General features: G+C 39.3%; 1 protein-coding gene across 2 annotated transcripts in view; it reads left to right on the forward strand.

Annotated features, from left to right (window-relative positions):
- The window catches only part of LOC124794624 (stAR-related lipid transfer protein 7, mitochondrial), a 120477-nt gene that overhangs the window by 78740 nt on the left and 21505 nt on the right, over positions 1-20232 (forward strand). For both annotated transcript variants that reach the window (XM_047258120.1, XM_047258119.1), the window contains one exon: positions 18929-19089. In XM_047258120.1, the coding sequence (XP_047114076.1) occupies positions 18929-19089 (161 nt within the window). The remainder of the gene's footprint in view (positions 1-18928; positions 19090-20232) is intronic.

A 20232-nucleotide genomic window follows, 5' to 3' on the forward strand; every position in this document is an offset into this window, starting at 1 on the left:
GACCATTTGTGTTGGCCTGCCTCCAGTGTATGGCAAATTGACCTGCATTGTGCTTTTTATGATATGTCATGCCTCAGTGACATTTGTGACATTTGAGGTACTTGGTTATGTTTCCTGTCTTCTATCATGCTCATAGCACTTTGCACTAACATGCTGCTGTCTGCTGTGTAGAGGTAACATAAGTGGATCCATGCATGTAGTAGTTTTGCAAAGCAATGATGTGGTAATGACATGGTCAACTTTTGTGTCAACTGCTGAATGTTTTCTTATGATTTAACTGTTTTTGTGTGATTTCCATATTTTGTAGAAACCGATGGAACTGCTGTAAGTACAGGCAGCAAAAATGTCTTCTGTGAAACTGAGCTTGTGGGGCAATTACAGTCAGATTTTTTTGATGTCCCAGTTTCGTGATTTTTCCGTAGTGATTTGTGATATCTTCACCCGTGTATCTTCTTTTGTAATTGCTATTTGCACACTTTTTCTTTTCTGTTTTCAGAGTGGGAAGAGTAGGATGTAAACTCCACCCTGCAACAATGAGGGCTGTAGGAAGCAAAGGGGTAAGCTCCACCTCATTCATGTAGTGATGACAACATGAAAATGAGACCTGTACTTTGTGCATGTACCAAGCACCTACCAAGGTTGAACCTGACATGCACAGCTAATGGATGCTTGGACACTGTATTCACTTAGCTGCTGTTGAAATAAGAACAACTGGAATAGAGACAGCTGACACGTATTTAACAATCAAATCCAAATGTCTGTCTATGAGTATTCAAATTCTGAATCATGACGGGGGAAATATAAAATAATAAGGAGAAACATCAAAAGCAAAGGATTCAGAGTACTAACAGCTGAGGACCGAGTTTCATAATGCAAATAATGGGATGTTGGTGAACAACACATTAAAGATAAGAATGAACCTTGAAAAATTGTGCAGGGTGAAAATGAAAGATAAAAATAGTAAAGAAGGGAAGGGCAACTTGTTAAGCATGCAGACGCTGTATCATCTGCCTTGCATATTTTCCACAGAGAGGTTCTCAAAATTATTGGTGTGACCACGACAAAGCTATCAAGCAGAATGATTGCCTCAGACAAACTTGCTTCTGCAGGAAGGCTCAGTATTTTGTTGCTGAGAATGCTATGGATTTGCCTATCTGGGTCACCACACAGATCATTTTGAAACCTCATCCCAACAGCAATGCTCTTGAACTCACCCTCTTGCTATACAAATTGCTTAATTTATACTTGTAAGTTCCCTGTGACTGCATTGTTCACTTTGATTGTCCTTGCTGCAATATCATGTTTAAAACCTGTATATCCATTTTCTTAAATATTTCATGTGTCTGCCATCTTTTCTTCTTCTCATAATTTATTTTTGTTTGTCATTCAGGCGCTCTTATATATTTATGAACTTAGCACTCATCTTGAACTATTGATTCCTGAGTGCTCTTATTTATTACATAAATTTGTTCAGTTTTAAAATTGCAGAGAGGCAGAATGGCTGGTCAGTATTAACCTTCAAATGGTGCAATGCCCTAGCATTGCTTACGAAACACTTAAAACTGAAAGTAATAACCCTGACTTTTGGAATCATATGTTATATTTTGTGGAGGGGCCAGCATACGTATAATTGTAAAAGTTAGGATTACTATTTTCTGCATTGTGTTTCTGTCATTGGTTAAAGAAATTGCACCTCCTGAAGGTAAGGACTGGACAGCTATTTTGCCACTTGGTGTTGTTTTAACAATTTACCCAATGGAATTTTCTGTATGATACACTATATTTGTCTTTAATTTGAATTGATTGCTTTAAGGTGAGCATGTTAAGGATCAAAATCATTTAGTATCTAGATGTCTTTGATACCCTGCTTGTGTTTATTGTGCCTTTCGCTTAATGCAGGCTATTCCAGCTTGTGTGTCTGCCACTTGGCACAGGTAGGCAAGGGATGGGTGAACAATTAATGTTGGGCAGTAGGGCTGCCTGCCCATAGTGATAGTTCTGCACCAACCACACACACGTAGGCCGGGTTGACCAAATGGTTTGTGCTCACGCAGGATGTGCTTAATAGGGCTGCGATACAGGCAGCCTATATTAGTTGTGCCTGGCCATGAGCGAGCTGAGAGGTGCCCAGCAGTGTCTGTCCCCTATCCGGCAGCGTTGGAACAGCCTGACATAATGTCTACTTCTAATAGAGGCACTCTGTTGTATCCACGTACAAAGCTGTTGCAAAACCTTCATAGCTTTTGATCATCTGTCTAAATTAATGTGTATCTCTAGTTTTGTTCTCAGAGGCACCACTCTGTGTCAGATCTTTCCCTGGTAGTGGAACCATTTCAGCCTCTGCAGCCTTTAGTGTAGTGAAATTCCATATTTATGTGGTGTCTGTTCTTTGGGATATGTTCAAAAGAACAGGTACCATTCTGAACCAACAGCCACACAAAGGAATACAGACATTGGCTGTGAGTGAGCATTGATTTAAATCAATGGGAAAGTTGAAAATTTGTGCCAGACTGGTATTTGAACCTGGTTCTCCTGCTTACTAGGCAGATGCTCTAACCACTAAGCCATCCAGACACAGGGGCCATTGCAACTGCATGGACTGCCCTAGCACACTTCCCATCAGACCCGAATCCTCAACTTATCCACACACTACTAATGTAATGCCCTATTGTCCATTATCCTCATTTCTCGTGACATTTCACCAACTCCCTGGCTGCTGATTCAAAATGGTGTCTGTTCTTTTGGACTTGTCTGAAAGAAGAGACACCACATATATATAATTAAGGCAATGATGGCCAATGATCTATTCAGTGCAGGTGCAAACTGGGCTTGAATTCTTAAGGGAATCAGTGAAATGCCGCAAGTAATAAGGATAACGGGTAAAAGGGCACTAAACTAGTACTGTGTGGATAAGTTGAGAATTTGGGTCTGACAGGAAGCTTGTTAGGGTAGTCCATGCACTTGCCATGACCACTGTGTCCGGATGGCTTAGTAGTCAAAGCATCTACCTAGTAAGCAGGAGACTTGGGTTTGAATCCTGCTGTGACACTGGTTTTCAACGTACCCTGTTGATTTAAATCAATTCCCACTCACAGCCATTGTCTGTAATTCCTTTGTGTCTAAATTCCATATTTCTCAGCTCAAAGGATATTCATTCATTCTGAAAATGCATTCGTACAACAACAGGTGATCTCAACCTTCTAAGAAGACTTACTAGTAACAGAATTAGCAACATATGAGGGGCATTCATTAAGTAATGGAACACATTTTTTTCTGACAGCACATTGCTTTTATTCAGGATGGCAGTACTTTATATTATTTCCCACTCTTTCGGCTACAATACCCTGTTCAGTGCAACGCCCTTATGCCACCTCACCGGGAGGGCTTCTACCCCCACACGGTCAATGTCGGAGCCAGCGTCTTGTTGCATCAATAACTTCCCCGTCATACTGTTTCCCCGCTGAGTGCATCCTTCATTGGACCAAACAGAAGGGAGTCAGAAGATGTAACATTGAGGCCGTAGGGTGGATGGAGAAGGGCAGTCCAAGGAAGATTTATGAGTCCCTCTCAGTTGTACAGACTTGGGTGAGGCCTTGCATTGTCATGGAGAAGGAGAAGTTCATTTGCATTTTTGTGGCAATGAACACACTGAAGTCGTTTCTTCAATTTGTTGATGGTAGCACAATACACTTCAGAGTTGATTGTTCCATGGTGTGGGAGGCATCAAACAGAATAACCCCTTCAGAGTCCCAGAAGACAGTCACCATGACTTTACTGACTGTGGTTCTGGCTTTGAACTTTTTCTTCGGAAGAGAAGTGTGGTGCCACTCCATGGATTGCTGTTTTATTTCCAGTTTGATGCGACGAAACCGTGTCTCATGTTCAACAAGAAATTGGTGCAGTCAGCCTCATAATACTCAACCAATTCCACACAAATGGTCCTTTATTGCTCTTTATGATCTTGTGTTAGGCCATGAGGAACCTGGTAAGCATACACTTTTGGGTACCCCAACTGGTGAGCAATTGTGTCAGCACTACTATTGGAGATGTCTAGTTGTGCATCAAGATGTTTGACTGTGATCCTTTGGTCACATCAGATGAGAGTGTCTGCATGTTCCAACATTACAGGAGTCGCAGCTTCCCTGGCTGGCTGGCTGGCATGTCGAAGATTGGACAGGTTTGCGTGACTTTGTTGCGGTGATGACATACGCCTTGCCCAACAACTCACCATGCTTTTGTTCACTACCATCTCTCCGTAGACATTCTGCAGGCACTTATGAATATCTGTGATGTTCTGGTTTTCCACCAGAAAAACTTGATGATGACTCTCTGCTTGGAATGCACCTCTCTTATGGAAGCTAGTTTGAAGGCTACTTATAGCATTATCTCCTATTGGCACTTCATGAAACTATAGGAGCTAAAAGAGGAAGATTCCATGATGCCCCACAGCAAATTCCACATTTTTTTCAACCAAGTGGGTTGAAAAGAAAAAAAATGTGCTGTATTACTTATTGGACGCCCTTCGTATTCCATTAAATTTTGGGTGGTTGATAACTGTGCATGCTAGTGATTCCAAAGTGAAACCACCTCCTTAAAACAATTGAGTGTTTACTTTTGCTAATTTCTTCCTGTCTTATATATTGAATGCCCTTCATAATTATTAATTTCTCAAGCAGAATTTGAACCTCGTGTTTGTTTTTCACTGACTTGTCCTCAATAGACCTCACACATTCAGTTCTCATAATTTCTTTCCATATCGCATAAGAAAAACCTTTTAACTTGATTATAGCATGTGTGACTATTGAGCATCCAACAACAAACCTCTATTTCTCTTTTACAGTAAATATTAGTCACAGCAGTCGAATAATATTTCAGCAGAATTGCTTGATAAGCCCATTCAGCTATCCCTATTAAATTTAAGTTCCAAAAATTTCTCTCCTTCTTTGCAGAATTACATGTTATAAATTACTGTCTTGCAGTCCAAAGCATTCACAAGCATGAATAATGTAATAGATGATGTAAGGGAGTCAAGTCGTGTGATGATGCCTATTCTTTATATTCTTGGTGACCAGATACAGCAGCTCAGCTTGCTACTTTAGGTGGGAAGTAGTCAGTGCCAGATTGCTTACGATGCAAGTGTTTTAGTTACTGTGCAACTGAATAGCGATTCTATATTAGAAAATCACAAGTTCCTTTTCAACAAGTTTCTTAACCCATAATGCTTCTAATTGCCAACCTTTTATAGTTTCTAAAGATGGCTCTTAAACACATTGTTTTCTTGTTACAATTGAATTTTGTCCGTTAATTTACATAGTTTAGTTTTGTAGTTCAAAAATTATTTGAATTTTTTGATTGCCTTGATCTTCCCGTAGTTAGTGATCAGGCAATGTGGTCCATAATTTGTGATTGCCGCGAACATATTTACTCTTCTCAATGGAAGTGTGTTATTCAACAATTAAAAGCTGTTTCCCTTTATCAGCAAACCAATCATATAAAGGGTGTCCCATTAAGAACACAGTTTTTAAATTGAGCATCTCCTTCAGTTCGCTAGGTTGCCAGATCTGAAATTTAAGTGACTGCCATCTGTTGATACTGGGGTTACTGATTGTCAACTGGCATTTGCACATATTGTTATCAGCAAAAATTGGGGTATGCGTGATGGATCAATACATCTAGATTTTGAAAGTGCATTTCAAATATGGTGAACGCTCTGCAGAGACCATTCAAAGACTTTTGTGTAATTTTTGGTTAACAAAATGCACCTAATGTGTCAACTGTGCAGAGACTAGGAAGCAGATTTGGAGATACAGGGTTGACAATAACATCAAATCACCAGGATGTCCTCGGTCTCATCGATGGGTGGAGAATGTCACTCTCGTTAGTGAGAGCATCGCTGCGAGTCCTCTGATGTCGATTTGCTGCTGTTCTCAGTAGTTAGCCATTCTGAGAAGCAGTTTGCATTCAGTTTTAACTGTGTTAGTTGCATCCTTCTAAGATCCAACTAACACAAGAGCTGAAGCCAATGGACCATTTGAAGCTTCAAACATTTGTTGAGTGGGTATTCACAAAACATAAATTCGATAGTGATTTCCATAAGAAAACAATCTTCAGTCACGAGGCACGCTTCAGCTTAATGGTTATCTGAGTATGCAAAATTGGCAGATTTGGGGCACAAAGAATCCTTGCAAGATCCATAGAATATTGTGTTCCAGAAAGAGTCACTGTTTGGTGTGGGTTACCATATTTACTCGAGTCCAAGCCGCACTTTTTTTCCGATTTTTGTAATCCAAAAAATTCCCTGTGGCCTAGAATCGAGGGCAAAGTAAGCGTAAGTACTGAAAATGTTGGTAGGTGCCGCCACAACTAGCTTCTGCCGTCGAATATATGTAGTGCTACACAGGCATGCTTTGCAGGCACAAAGATAAATACTGGCGCAAAAACCTCTGCGTCAGTAAATAAATTTAAAAAAAAAAGTGGAAGACGAGCTTTGTTCTCTGCCCCGTGTTTTTACCACTGCATTTTCGTACATTATCCAACGAAGTAAATACAAATTCCGTATTGTTCATCTTCGAATGTAGCAGCATTTCAATGTACTACGAAAATCCAACTGGCAAGACTGTTTGGGATGTTTGTCAATATGGCCAACTCTACGTTCTGAATTTTTTCCTAGCTGTGAGAAGACATGGTTGCTAATAGGAACTTTTATAAATAGTGAGAATCACATGCAGTATTCTCTTCAACATAAGAATAATATGAATATAAACATTTTGCCATGTATTCTTTCATGTTTGCTGCTATCTCATTTAAATCCTGTCTGCCTAATAAACTACAAAACTAGAGTGAGACAACAGCAAACGTGGAAGAATATACATATCATGTCATGTTTATATTCATATTATTCTTATGCCTAATACTGATACAATCAGAAATGAAGCACGGCAGTTGACTAGATTTTTAAGTCTAAGATGACTCTAATTTCTGTAATGTACTAAAGAGGCGTCTCCATTGTGTGTGCCAAAGAGGAGGAAACACATAATGGAGTCACAATATTTACGTTGTGAAAAGCAGTGTCCAGCGAATTAGTTATATCAAGTAGCAAAAGAACCATAGTACACCACAAAAAAGAATGAAAACATGGCGAACAGGGTGAAGAAGGTCAGAACGCAAAGTTGTGCGTATATGGCAGTAATAAAAGTGGTAGTACGACCTCCAGACCAGATGTGAGGAAACACAAATCAGCAAATCATCCCACTGATGATGCCTTATAACAAGATAAGGCGAAATGTGCTTAGGATGAATAAATTAAGTAGCAGCAGAAGAAGGCAGTTTTATTTACAAAACAAGTATATATAAAAATTGCATTCTTCATGGGACACACATTAACTAACTCATTTCCAATGGTCAGACAGAACAATTTGGACCTAGTCTCAACTGAATGTGATTTTATTCCATCTTATATTTTGAATAAACTATCCCAAGGTAACTATTGTGATATCAGAAAGTTCTGGATGGAATATAAATAATGGAAGGAATAAAGACATCCTTTAACCTTAAAGTTAAGGCATTAAGTGGTTGAAAGCTAAGTAAAATAAAACTGGGAATGTTGTTGAGCTTTCAGATAATGTTCTTCTTTTGAGCTAAGTAACAAAACACACACACACACACACACACACAAATGCATGAGTCGAGCTGTAACAAGCCGGCCGGTATGGCCGAGCGGTTCTAGACACTTCAGTCCTTAGGTTCGTTAGGTTTAAGTAGTTCTAAGTTCTAGGGGACTGATGACCTCAGATGTCCCATAGTGCTCAGAGCCAAGCCATTTGAGCTCTAACAAGAGGACAGTAGCATCTTCTGTGAGAGTTATATATGTGTGTGTGTGTGTGTGCGTGTGTGTGTGTGTGTGTGTGTGTGTGTGTGTGTCGCGCGCGCCCACGCATTTCCGTCCGTGCTCGTGTGTGCATGCACTTGCTAGCGTGAGTGAATGTGGGTGAGTGGGGCTGGTGGGTGGCAGCACATGCGCCTGCATTCATGTTTGAAATTTCAACATCTTCCCCAAGGCCAAGATTCTATCCTTGTTTTTGTCAGTTCATTTCATCTGTCAACTGCAACAGATGAACCCATGTTCACTACCCCAAAATAATACTTCTGTTTTCTCTTCAGATTTCCTCATTCTGTCATAGGGTTTCCATGTGTCTCCTGAGAACCGCGACTGAGCGAGATGGCACAGTATTAAGACACTGGGCTCGCGGTCAGGATGATGACACTTCAGATCCCTGTCAGGCCATCTGTATTTCGGTTTTCATTTCCCTAAATCACTTAAGGAAGAAGGTGGGATGGAGAGAGCTGTTTTCCTTATACATCCTTCCCAATCCTGGTATATGCTGCATTGCTAATTACTGTGTCTTCACTAAATGCTAATCTCCCTCTTGAGAGGCCTGTAACATATTTGGATGTTGTAAGAAGTGGATTCCTATGAACTGGTACCTCTGGTTAATATTTTTGTATAAAGGCTTCTGCAAAAAGGCTTAGTCCTTATACAACTGTGTGTGACACTCTTCTTTCCAGTTAGTAGAATGAACATTTGAACAGTAGTAGAGGAAGATAACACCTCTTCTTTATTTATAGTTTGGACAAGTATATTTTATCCTTTCAGAACTACTTGCCATTTGCACCTGCAATCCAGTGGAGACAGTTAGATGTTTAGTATGCCAGCTAGTTTGGTTATTCCCACAGCCCCCTCTATTTCAGGGCCATTAGAGACTACGTCAAATAGCTGTAAGACATTTCTGAAAGACTTCTATAAAAGACAAAAACAATGCAGTCTCTGCCTTCTCTCCTCTGCAGGGCCACTGTTCTGCTTTTGCTCATCCTGAAAGCCCTTAAAGTTGTTGATCAATGATCTGTACTTTGACTGGTCAGAGATGCCTTCCTGATTCAGTTCAGTGCTCTTAATGTCTTTTCTTACCTCCTTGAACCATTTGTTGGAGACTGGAGGTCTGTCATTCAGTACTATTCTGCTGTTGCTGGCTTCTTTTTGTGGTAGTTTTCATCCAAAACTGTCCACTTATTCTGTTTACTGTACTTTGCTGTTAGGTGAATAGGCACTGTTCAGATGTTGTTTATATACTTCGTTTTCTCAAAGGAAATTTGGAGGCCAGCTTTTTCTGCGAAAATGGGTCTTAATCCTTTATCATTCACATTTCAGCTTTGTTTGTTACATTGCTGTGTTTCCCAGCACATTCAATCATCTTGTTATTAATATATCCCAGAATTAAAATTTTGGTTACTAATCTGTTGCTACCACTGGATTCTATCCTGCACACCTGCCTTGAGGTAAATAGTTTTCTTTAACCTGTTAAGTCCTGTTTCTTTGTGCTGTGTGTTCATTTATAATTTTTGATTTCTGTCTCCTCTCAGTACCAACCTCAGATTAAAATTGTGTTGCATTGTACATGCCTTGCACTACAGAATAACTTTTTTATGAGGTGTTAATGATGGACCCTCAAGTTATCTTCTTGAGCTGTACTACTTCATCGAAAGATACTGAAATTGTATGTGCTAAACTAGTTTTATAATTCCACATAACTCAAGTTTTCTCACTCATTTATCCTCCCCGTATCAATTTAAATCCAATTTTGTGTACAGTCATCTTATGTGTTTGTATTTTAAGAGCATATTTCATCTTTTTAACCTTTATTACTCCATGAGCTACCACATTATATGTGACTTGCATGAGTTTTACGAACACTGCTCCCCAATTACAACCTTGGTCATTTCACACATAGAAACCGAGCAAGTGATTAGTACACTGGACTCACATTCGGGAGGAACACTGGACTCACATTCGGGAGGATGACAGTTCTAACCCACATCCGGCCATCCTGATTTATGTTTTCTGTGATTTCCCTAAATCACTTCAGGCAATTTGTGGGATGTATCCTGTGAAAGGGCATGGCCAACTTCCTTTCCCAGCCTTCTCTACTCTTATGGGACCGATGACCTCACTGTTTAGTCCCCTCCCACAAATCAACCAACCAACTTCACACATAGAAGTCCTGGTCTTGATATTTAATTACAAGGTTAATTAACTTCTGGAATATTTTGCAGAGAAAAAACACACCATTGAATTACGAAATTGCTTCTTAACTGTAAGAACTTTAAAGGAATCAGCTTACTGGACACCCCACACAAAATTAATGCAAGACATTAAAGGCTATAGCTGAGAGGTTGAATAATAAGTGGGATTTTCGTGGGACAGATTGACAGCAGATGCAGTATTTGTTATTAAACAAATAATGGAAAAACAGAGAGAGTATAATAGGGAAATCCATTTAGAATTCATTCATTTTGTGAAGGCATCTGGTAATGATAGAACAAAACTGTAGAGAACTATTCAGAAAAGAGGGTACTCACAACACGTAACAAATGTTTTTTTAAGTGTCTCTCTCTCTCTCTCTCTCTCTCTCTCTCTCTCTGTGTGTGTGTGTGTGTGTGTGTGTGTGTGTGTGTGTGTGTGTGTGTGTGTGTGTGTGTTTTGCAGAGGCCTTGTTGGCCGTAAGCTTGTATTGTGACAGTCTTTTTGTTGTGCCTATCTGCAACTCAGCATCTCCGCTGTATGGTGAGTAGCAACTTTCCTTTTCACAATATTGTCAAACACACTACTGTAATTTTAGATATAAGTGGTACTCTAACACAGCCTATACCAACAAAAAGGGAGTTAGGCAAGGGTGCAGAATTTCACCCATACTTTTTACATTTATGTAGATGATGTAGTTTGGAAATGGAAGGAGGTTTTTAAGAAGAGACTTAAGATTGACAGAAATTCTTGATTGAATTGCCTTATATATGCAGATGATGCCACCACACTTCTGGCAGAGAATGAAGATGACTTACAAAGGTGAATACATATATTACATAAGATTTGTGAAAAGTACCATTTGACAATTTCAGAAAAGAAGACCGAATAAATGACTTTTAAATGGAAACATCAAAATTTTGATTAACAACAGAACAGGTCAAATGTTTTATAGTTATTTAGGTCGTGATGTCATGTTTGAGTATGACGAAAACATAGAGAAGAAATTAGCAAAGTTTGACAGTATGTGTGGAACAATAAACAGATGTCTAAAATATAAAATGAGAAAAGAAAACGAAACTGCAATTTTATAAGACATTGGCAATTCCATTGCTTGTTTATGTAAGTGAATTGTGGGTTATAAGTAAACATCAAGAAAGTCGCATACGAGCAATAGATCTGAGGTACCTACCAGCAGTGAAGGGATGCACAAGAGCCAACTGATTTCAGAATTCAGAAATAACTGAATATATTTAACATTCTCAGTAAAACACACGAAAATAGGAGAAACTGGAATGAACATCTAGAAAGAATGAGTGGACAAAGATTACCTCTTCAGAAAAGAAAGTTGAAGAAGGTTTAAGCCAGTTGCGAGAAGAAGTCAAGAAAGCAATAGATAACATAACAGGCAAAGCAAACAAAGGCCCAATGCTCGAAGTAAAGATAATGATGAAGATGAGAGTTCATTTTTAATTTACTATTTACCACTGTGTTCCGTTACATGTGTAACAGATCATTGCTTGCATCATTCACATCTAGCATTAATTTTCTGGCTTTAGGGGACAGTTTCTCTTCAGAATGACCCCGGTATTAATTTATTTATGAAGAATGATAAACGCTGAAGAGCGAAAAATTGCATTGTAGTTGCAACAGTGTTTAATGTGAAAATGTATAACAACAATGGAAATTCCGGGATCCACAGTGTGTGCTCATTAGACTGTTAATTCTATTTAACAAGTCCTGCTATTCTTCTCACTTTTCAGGGAGAATAACAATTCCATCGACAAATATTACCATTATCATCCATTCACAATGAATTTTAATGACACACCTGAACCTTTCTTTTATTTTAGTCATCGCTTTTTTGATGTACGGATTGAACAGTAGGGCCAAAAGACAACGCTTCTGTCATATATCCTTTCTAATCTGAGCAATTAATTCGTAGTCTTCCATTTTTAATGTCTCGTATTGGTTCTTGTACATATTGTATATCATTAGCCTTTTCCTATAGCTTAGACTTATTTTGCTGCAAATATACGACATCATACACCATTTTACATTGTCTAATGTTTTTCTATGTTGACAAATCCTACGGTGGTGTCCTGGTTTTTCTTAAGTCTTGCTTCTGTTACGAAGCACAATGTCAGAACTGCCTCTCTGGTGCCATTACCTTTGTTGAAGCTAAACTGCCATCTAATAGATCCTTAATTTTCATTTCCATTCTTTTGTATATTGTTTTCATCAGCTTGGATGCAGGAGTTGTTATGCTTATTGTGTGATAGGTCTAACACTTATCTTCTCTTGCTATCTTGAGGATTGTGTGGATGATACTTTCCACAAATTCAGATGGTAGTTCTCCAGACTCATGGATCATACAAATTAAACTGAATAATTGAGGCACTGAGAATCATAAGGGCCCAAAACACAGAGACAAAGTTTTGAGAAAAATATATGTTTGTGAAAATCAGGTTTGTAGTCAAACCACCAGTCTCATAGGTTTGTCTTGTTTTTAACCAAGTCTCAACAGCCTATGAAAAACTAAAGTAACCACTTAATATTATGAAACCCACATATATTATAAAATAGACAACATATACACACACACATTCATGCAAATGCAGCTCACTCATGCATGACTACTGTCTCTGGCTGCCAAGGCCAGTCTTTCCATTGTGCCTGTCTGCGATTCAGCATCTCCGCTAGTGGTATGTAGCAGTATGTACTTTTCACAATATTGTCATTAATCCATCATGAATTTTCCACTGTTTGACACATATCAAAACAATAGATGTACCTGTCTATATGTTCTGCATCTCCTCCTATACCACTGGACAGATTTCAACCAAACTTGGTACACATATCAGTTACCATCTGGAAATAATTGACCCTTTAATTTATTATGCTTTTACTGCTGACTCTATTCACAACACATTTCGCAGACAGTATCCACGTATCCCACTGAATATACCTACAAAAATACATTACTTGACCCTTTAATTTATTATGCTTTTACTGCTGACTCTATTCACAACACATTTCGCAGACAGTATCCATGTATCCCACTGAATATACCTACAAAAATACATCATTGTACGATGCATAGTTAAGGCTGCTTGGAAATGAAATGGCAGGGCAAAATTCCCTACACATGTGTGTGAAATATGTAAAATATATGTAACGTGTGCATAGGCAAAGCCATGGGTAAGAAATTCCTCCTAAACCCTTGGATTAATTGCAGGCAAATCTGATGCACATATCAGTGTCTGGTAATAAATACCTAGGGTAGGAAACAGCAACATTATATTAAGATGGGCATAATAATGTGTAATGTGATGAGAGAGAAGTGGGGGGGGGGGGGGGGCGGGCGAAGAAGGATATGGACAGACAGAGGGAAGGAAGAGATGAGCACTGTTAGGGGAGAGGGAGATAGAGAGAGGAGGAGGGGGAGATGGACAGATACAAGGGGGAGGAGGGGTTGGACAAAGAGAGGAGGAGCGAGAAAAGGACTTGTGGGAGGAGAAGATGGATAGAGGAGGAATGAGCAGTAGGACAGAGAGAGGCACAGGAGGAGATGGACATGGACAGTGAGGGGTTGGAGGGGGGGAGGAGGTGGACAGAGCGTGGCATGGGGGAGGAGGAGATGGACTAAGAGAAGATTGGAATAAATCCATATTCAGGCAATACCATGCCTCACCTAGTTTTAATTAATATTTAGGTTATTGTTGTTGTTGTTGTTGTTGTGGTGGTGGTGGTGGTGGTGGTGGTGGTCTTCAGCCCTGAGACTGGTTTAATGCAGCTCTCCATGCTACTCTATCCTGTGCAAGCTTCTTCATCTTCCAATACTTACTGCAACCTACATCCTTCTGAATCTGCTTAGTGTATTCATCTCTTTGTCTCCCTCTAAGATTTTTACCCTCCACGCTGCCCTCCAATACTAAATTTGTGCTTCTATTCTCTTCTTGTCCAAACTATTTATTGTCCATCTTTCACTTCCATACATGGCTACCCTCCATACAAATACTTTCAGAAGCAACTTCCTGGCACTTAAATCTATACTCGATGTTAACAAATTTCTCGTCTTCAGAAACGCTTTCCTTGCCATTGCCAGTCTACATTTTATATCCTCTCTACTTTGACCATCATCAGTTATTTTGCTCCCCAAATAGCAAAACTCCTTTACTACTTTAAGTGTCTCATTTCCTAGTCTAATTCCCTCAGCATCACCCAACTTAATTTGAGTACATTCCATTATCCTCGTTTTGCTTTTGTTGATGTTCATCTTATACCCTCCTTTCAAGACACTATCCATTCCATTCAACTGCTCTTCCAAGTCCTTTGCTGTCTCTGACAGAATTACAATGTCATCGGTGAACCTCAAAGTTTTTATTTCTTCTCCATGGATTTTAATACGTACTCCGAATTTTTCTTTTGTTTCCTTTACTGTTCGTTCAATATATAGATTGAATAACATCGGGGATAGGCTACAACCCTGTCTCACTCCCTTCCCTACCACTGCTTCCCTTTTGTGCCCCTCGACTCTTATAACTGCCATGTGGTTTCTGTACAAATTGTAAATAGCTTTTCACTTCCTATATTTTACCCCTGCCACCTTTAGAACCAGTCAACATTGTCAAAAGCTTTCTCTAAGTCTACAAATGCTAGAAACGTAGGTTTGCCTTTCCTTAATCTTTCTTCTAAGATAAGTCGTAAGGTCAGTATTGCCTCACGTGTTCCAACATTTCTACGGAATCCAAACTGATCTTCCCCGAGGCCGGCTTCTACCAGTTTTTCCATTCGTCTGTAAAGAATTCGTGTAAGTATTTTGCAGCCATGACTTATTAAACTGATAGTTCGCTAATTTTCACATCTGACAACACCTGCTTTGTTTGCGATTGGTATTATTATATTATTCTTGAAGTCTGAGGATATTTCCTGTCTCATACATTGTGCTCACCAGATGGCAGAGTTTTGCCAGGACTGGCTCTACCAACGCTGTTAGTAGTTCTAATGGAATGTTGTCTACGCCCGGCCCTTGTTCCTCTTCCATTTCCATAATATTGTCCTCAAGTACATAACCCTTGTATAGACCCTCTAGATACTTCTTCCACCTTTCTGCCTTCCCTTTTTTGCTTAGAGCTGGGTTTCCATCTGAGCTCTTGATTTTCATACAAGTGGCTCTCTTTTCTCCAAAGGTCTCTTTAATTTTCCTGTAGGCAGTATCTGTCTTACCCCTAGTGAGATAAGCCTCTACATCCTTACATTTGTCCTCTAGCCATCCCTGCTTAACCATTTTGCACTTCCTGTCGATCTCATTTTTGAGACGTTTGTATTCCTTTTTGCCTACTTCATTTACTGTGTTTTTATATTTTCTCCTTTCATCAATTAAATTCAATATTTCTTCTGTTGCCCAAGGATTTCTACTAGTCCTCATCTTTTTACCTACATGATCCTCTGCTGCCTTCACTACTTCATCCCTCAGAGCTACCCTTCTTCTTCTACTGTATTTCTTTCCCCATTCCTGTCAATTGTTCCCTTATGCTCTCCCTGAAACTCTGTTATTATTATTAATAATGTTAATTCACCAAATTTTCTTGTTTCAGCTACCCCTGCTAAGGGTCATCAGGTGCATTTTCCCAGATGCTCCAGCAGATATGTGTGATTTTGTTTTTACAACACACAACTGGAGTCAGCCCAAACAAATACTGTTCATCGTGTCATTCACGCAATGCCCAGTGTCATAAAAAACCACTGATTTGTTTGCTATTACAAATGAAATTGTTTTTAAAGTGGGGTTTTATGTGCCTATTCAATAGACTGCCCTCAAATTAGTCTAATGCGATATTTATTTTATTCACATCCAGTAACAGGGACAGTAAAAAACAGAGAATAACCACTACTCCAGAAGCGACTGAGCAGTGCTGCTGCATGGTAGTAGGAATCAGTGTGGGCAGGGCACTGCTGTCACTGCTGGAATACTGGTTATTCTTTCTAACAATTACAAGAAGGAAAGTTGCTACTCGCCATATAGCGGAGATGCTGAGCCACAGATAGGCACAACAAAAAGACCCTCAGAATTACAGCTTTCGGCCATTAAGGCCTTCGTCAACAATAGACACACATAAGCACAAGCACACATTTTCATGCAAAGGCAACTCACACACACAACTGCAGTCTCAAGCAACTGAAACCACACTGCCTGAGACTGCAGCTGTGTTTGTGAGTTGAGTGTGTTTGCATGTGCATATGTGCGTCTACTGTTGACAAAGGTCTTAATGGCTGAAAACTACAATTGTGTGAGTCTTTTTGTTGTGCCTAACTGCAACTCAGCATCTCCGCTATATGATAAGTAGCAACTTTCCTTCTCACAATTATTACATTCCATCCTGGATTTTTCATTGTTTGATTACTCTTTGTGTTTTATTGCCCCTGTTAAAATGTGTCAGTAAAACAAATATCACACTAAACTGATTTGCGGCCGCTCTCTCAAATGGACATGTGAAACCCCACTTTAAAAATCATGTCGTTTGTAGAGGCAAACAGACTGACTTTTTGACGACACTTGGTGAGACGTGAAAAGCATGATGAGCAGTTTGTATTTTTTTTGCTGACTTCAGATACAGCTTGCATAAATAAAATTCGGAGTTTCTCCCAAAGCATCAGAGTAAATGCATCTTTTTGCTCTTAGGTGGGGACACTGTATGGCATGAATTTAATTTGACACACGGCATTTATGCATACTGATCAAGCATTCCCATATCATTAGTTTATTACTAAAATGATCTTGGTATGTAACAAGGAATGCTCAGTGCTGATTGTCTCTCAAGCCATTCTGGATCTGCTAGGCTTCACTCAAGCAGATGTTGAGTGTTTCATAATTTTCAAGGAAAGACTTTATGAATCAACAGTCCAATTTATTTGCTCATGATCATGTACCCAGGACATGGTTGAATCATATCATGGTTCAGTTTTTCTCAGTTAAATGATAGGTACATATGCCAGATAAGGAGAAAAATCAGAAGGCCTAAATGAACAAATAATGCACAAAACAATCAATAATAGTATAGAGGCAATAAATTATGTTCTTTATATGGCTTCCAAGGCTTTGAAGCGTAAATTAAAAAAAAACTAAATTATTTTGTTCTGCTTAAAGAACCTACTATATTTGCATGCATCATCAAAGCTCCATATATAGAGCAGATTGTTCATTAAATGTAGATATTAACAACTACTTAATGTTCCTCTGATTTCACACTATCCGTCATTCATAACCTACACAATGGTTTACATTAAATACATGTCATGTCCACTGTAAACAATATTTGCTGAATGGCTTACTGCTGGGCTTATGATGTTATGTTGATTGATGCTGTGCATTTTTATATGCACTGACAGCAGAAAATTGCAACACAAAGAAGCAGTTGTGTAAGATAAACAAAAGTGGGTAGGCTGTTTCTACATCTGAAAGATGATGTCCATTCAAATTTCATACCAGTCGCATAAGAATGCCACTATTAGCACTGCTGTGAAGATGCTTTAAATACACAGTGTAATAGTTGTGAGTATTTTACCTTTGAGGTTGGGGGTGGTGAGTTGAGGTTAGTCAAGAATTCCTTTAAGGCAACAAAGAGTCAGAGGTTGGGGGTGGTGAGTTGATGTTAGTCAAGAATTCCTTTAAGGCAGCAAAGATGTCATTATTAGTACGTCGCTGAGTTTGAATGAGGTTGTTTAATAGGGTTCCGAGAAGCTGGGTGTTCCTTCTGTGATATTGCAGAAAGATTTAGCAGGAATGTAGCCACGGTACATGATTGCTGGTGGCGGTAGTCACAAGAATGTAAGATCACAGAAAGGGCGGCCTCCAGACAGCCATGTGACACTACCAAGAAGGAAGACCATTGTGTTCAGCATATGGCTGTCGCGCATCATGCATCTTCAGCAGCAGTTTGACCAGCAGTTGGCACTACAGAATCACAATGAACTGTTACAAATTGATTACTTCAAGGATAGCTCCGAGCTAGATGCCCTATAGCATGCATACTCTGACCCCAAACCATCGCTGTTTGTGACTTCTGGAGTGTCAAGCATAAGCTCATTAGAGGACAGGGTGGAGGTCTTTGTATTTTCTGATGAAAGCGGGTTCTCCTTCAGAGCCAGCAATGGCCATGTGTTGATTAGAAGGAGGCCAATTGACGGCCTGCATCCCATGCACACTGACTACAAATTTGTACATCAGTCTGGTGATTCAATCTGTTGTGCTGCCATTTCTGAATAGCATTTCAGGGGGTGTTTCCAATAGGATATAGCTCAGTCACATCCCATTATTGCAACCCAACATGCTCTACAAAGTGTTGACATGTTGCCTTGCCCTGCTCAATCACCAGATCTGTCTCAAATTGAGCACATATGGGACATCATTTGACGACAACTCAAGCTTCATCCACAAATGGTATTAACTGTCCCTGTATTGACTGATCAAGTGCAACAGGCATGGAACTCGTCCCACAAACTGCCATCCAGCACCTTTACAACACAATACATGCACATTTGCATGCTTGTGTTCAACATTTTGGTATTTTCACTGGTTATTATCATACCACCATGTCACATTTCCAGTTGGTTATCTCAAGCTTACATTAATCTGCAATCTCACGGTGGTAATCAGTTCAATATGTTAACCAACCAAATGTATTCCTGAAGTTTCACTACTGTACATTAATTATTTTTTGATGTTGTGATTTTTTGTGCATGAATGTATCTTTACAAAAATACAGTTGTCTGTTAGTCAAATAAGTTTTGTGCAAATTTATCTTTCTTATGTAATTTTGCATGTGAAACCATTTGTGTAATTATTTTCAGTGTATGGGAAATACAATGATGTTAGTGCACAAGCCTTCCTGCAAGCCCAAATTGATACGGACTATCGTAAAGAGTGGGACAATACAGCTGTAACCTTGAAGATAATTGATTCAGAGCCTACATCAAATAGTGATGTGATCTATTGGGAAATGCAGTGGCCTGTAAGTATATAGGAGTACATTCATTATCTTCAAACATGAAGACCTAAGAGAAAAAAAATTTAAAAGATGTTTAATCAGTACATGGAAAGTGTGTAGATGTCTGTAAGAGAGTACAATTTCAGTTGATACCATATTTACTGTTACGTAAATTTTCACTATGGTGGTCTTTGTTTTAGTAATTTATTCAAAGAAGAAAATACTCTAGGAGGGAAGTGAAAATGAACACACTGAAACAATTAATAAAGTTTGAGTCTAACATACTTGTTGCCCTCTGTACAACTACAATTATGGACATATTGTCCTTCACAACACTAAGTATCTTGCATAGCCTCTTCTAGTTTCTACAGTAATGCACAGTGACAATCGGGGGAGAGATTTATACTACTTCCTCATCCCACAGTTGACCCAAGGAGTCAATAACAATACGGGCCTGGCTACTCCTGACATGTCCCAGACATTCATAGTGGCAAACAAGTCTGGTGATTATATTGCCCAGGTGAGTGCATGGGCATTGCCCTGTAGGAACCACACATGTCCCTGATGTAGAAATAGTGCCAGAAAGATCTGAATGATGTTCTGCTGTCTCCTCACACAACGATGCCTGGAGATAGCCCTGTATCTCACGTGATACACTCCAGTTACTACATTTTTATTCAGTCGGAATGCCATCATACGCTGAAAATATACCATATCTAAAATTCAGTTTATCCTATGACTTTTTCTTACCAGTGTCATTTGGAAATGTCTGCAAACTTTACTGGCACAATATAATGCTCTAAACAACAGACCACTGTTTCAGCAACTTAAATACAGTTATGGGCATAGTGTGTCCATGTTCAGTCTGTAATTCCCACTTAATCCACAGCAACAGAGCACCTACTCATTGTCTTTGCTGCTCTTTTTTCATAGCTCCCTGTATATAAGCTCATTGGACAAAATATCAGTCGTGCCCTTCAAAGAGCACACCTGCCAGGTGATTATATGACCTTCAACTGCTAAATAATTCGTTGCTCTATAGTGGTGAGCATGTGCCAGTTGGTTGTATGGAATCAGTAGATGGTTCGTAATGGAGCAACAAAAGAATTACAGAAGGGAGCTATTGTGTTTGGACATGCCTATAACCACACCGTGAATGAAGTTGCC

Source organism: Schistocerca piceifrons, chromosome 4 (genome assembly GCF_021461385.2).
Source record: "Schistocerca piceifrons isolate TAMUIC-IGC-003096 chromosome 4, iqSchPice1.1, whole genome shotgun sequence".
In the NCBI taxonomy this organism is placed as follows: Eukaryota; Metazoa; Arthropoda; class Insecta; order Orthoptera; family Acrididae; genus Schistocerca; species Schistocerca piceifrons.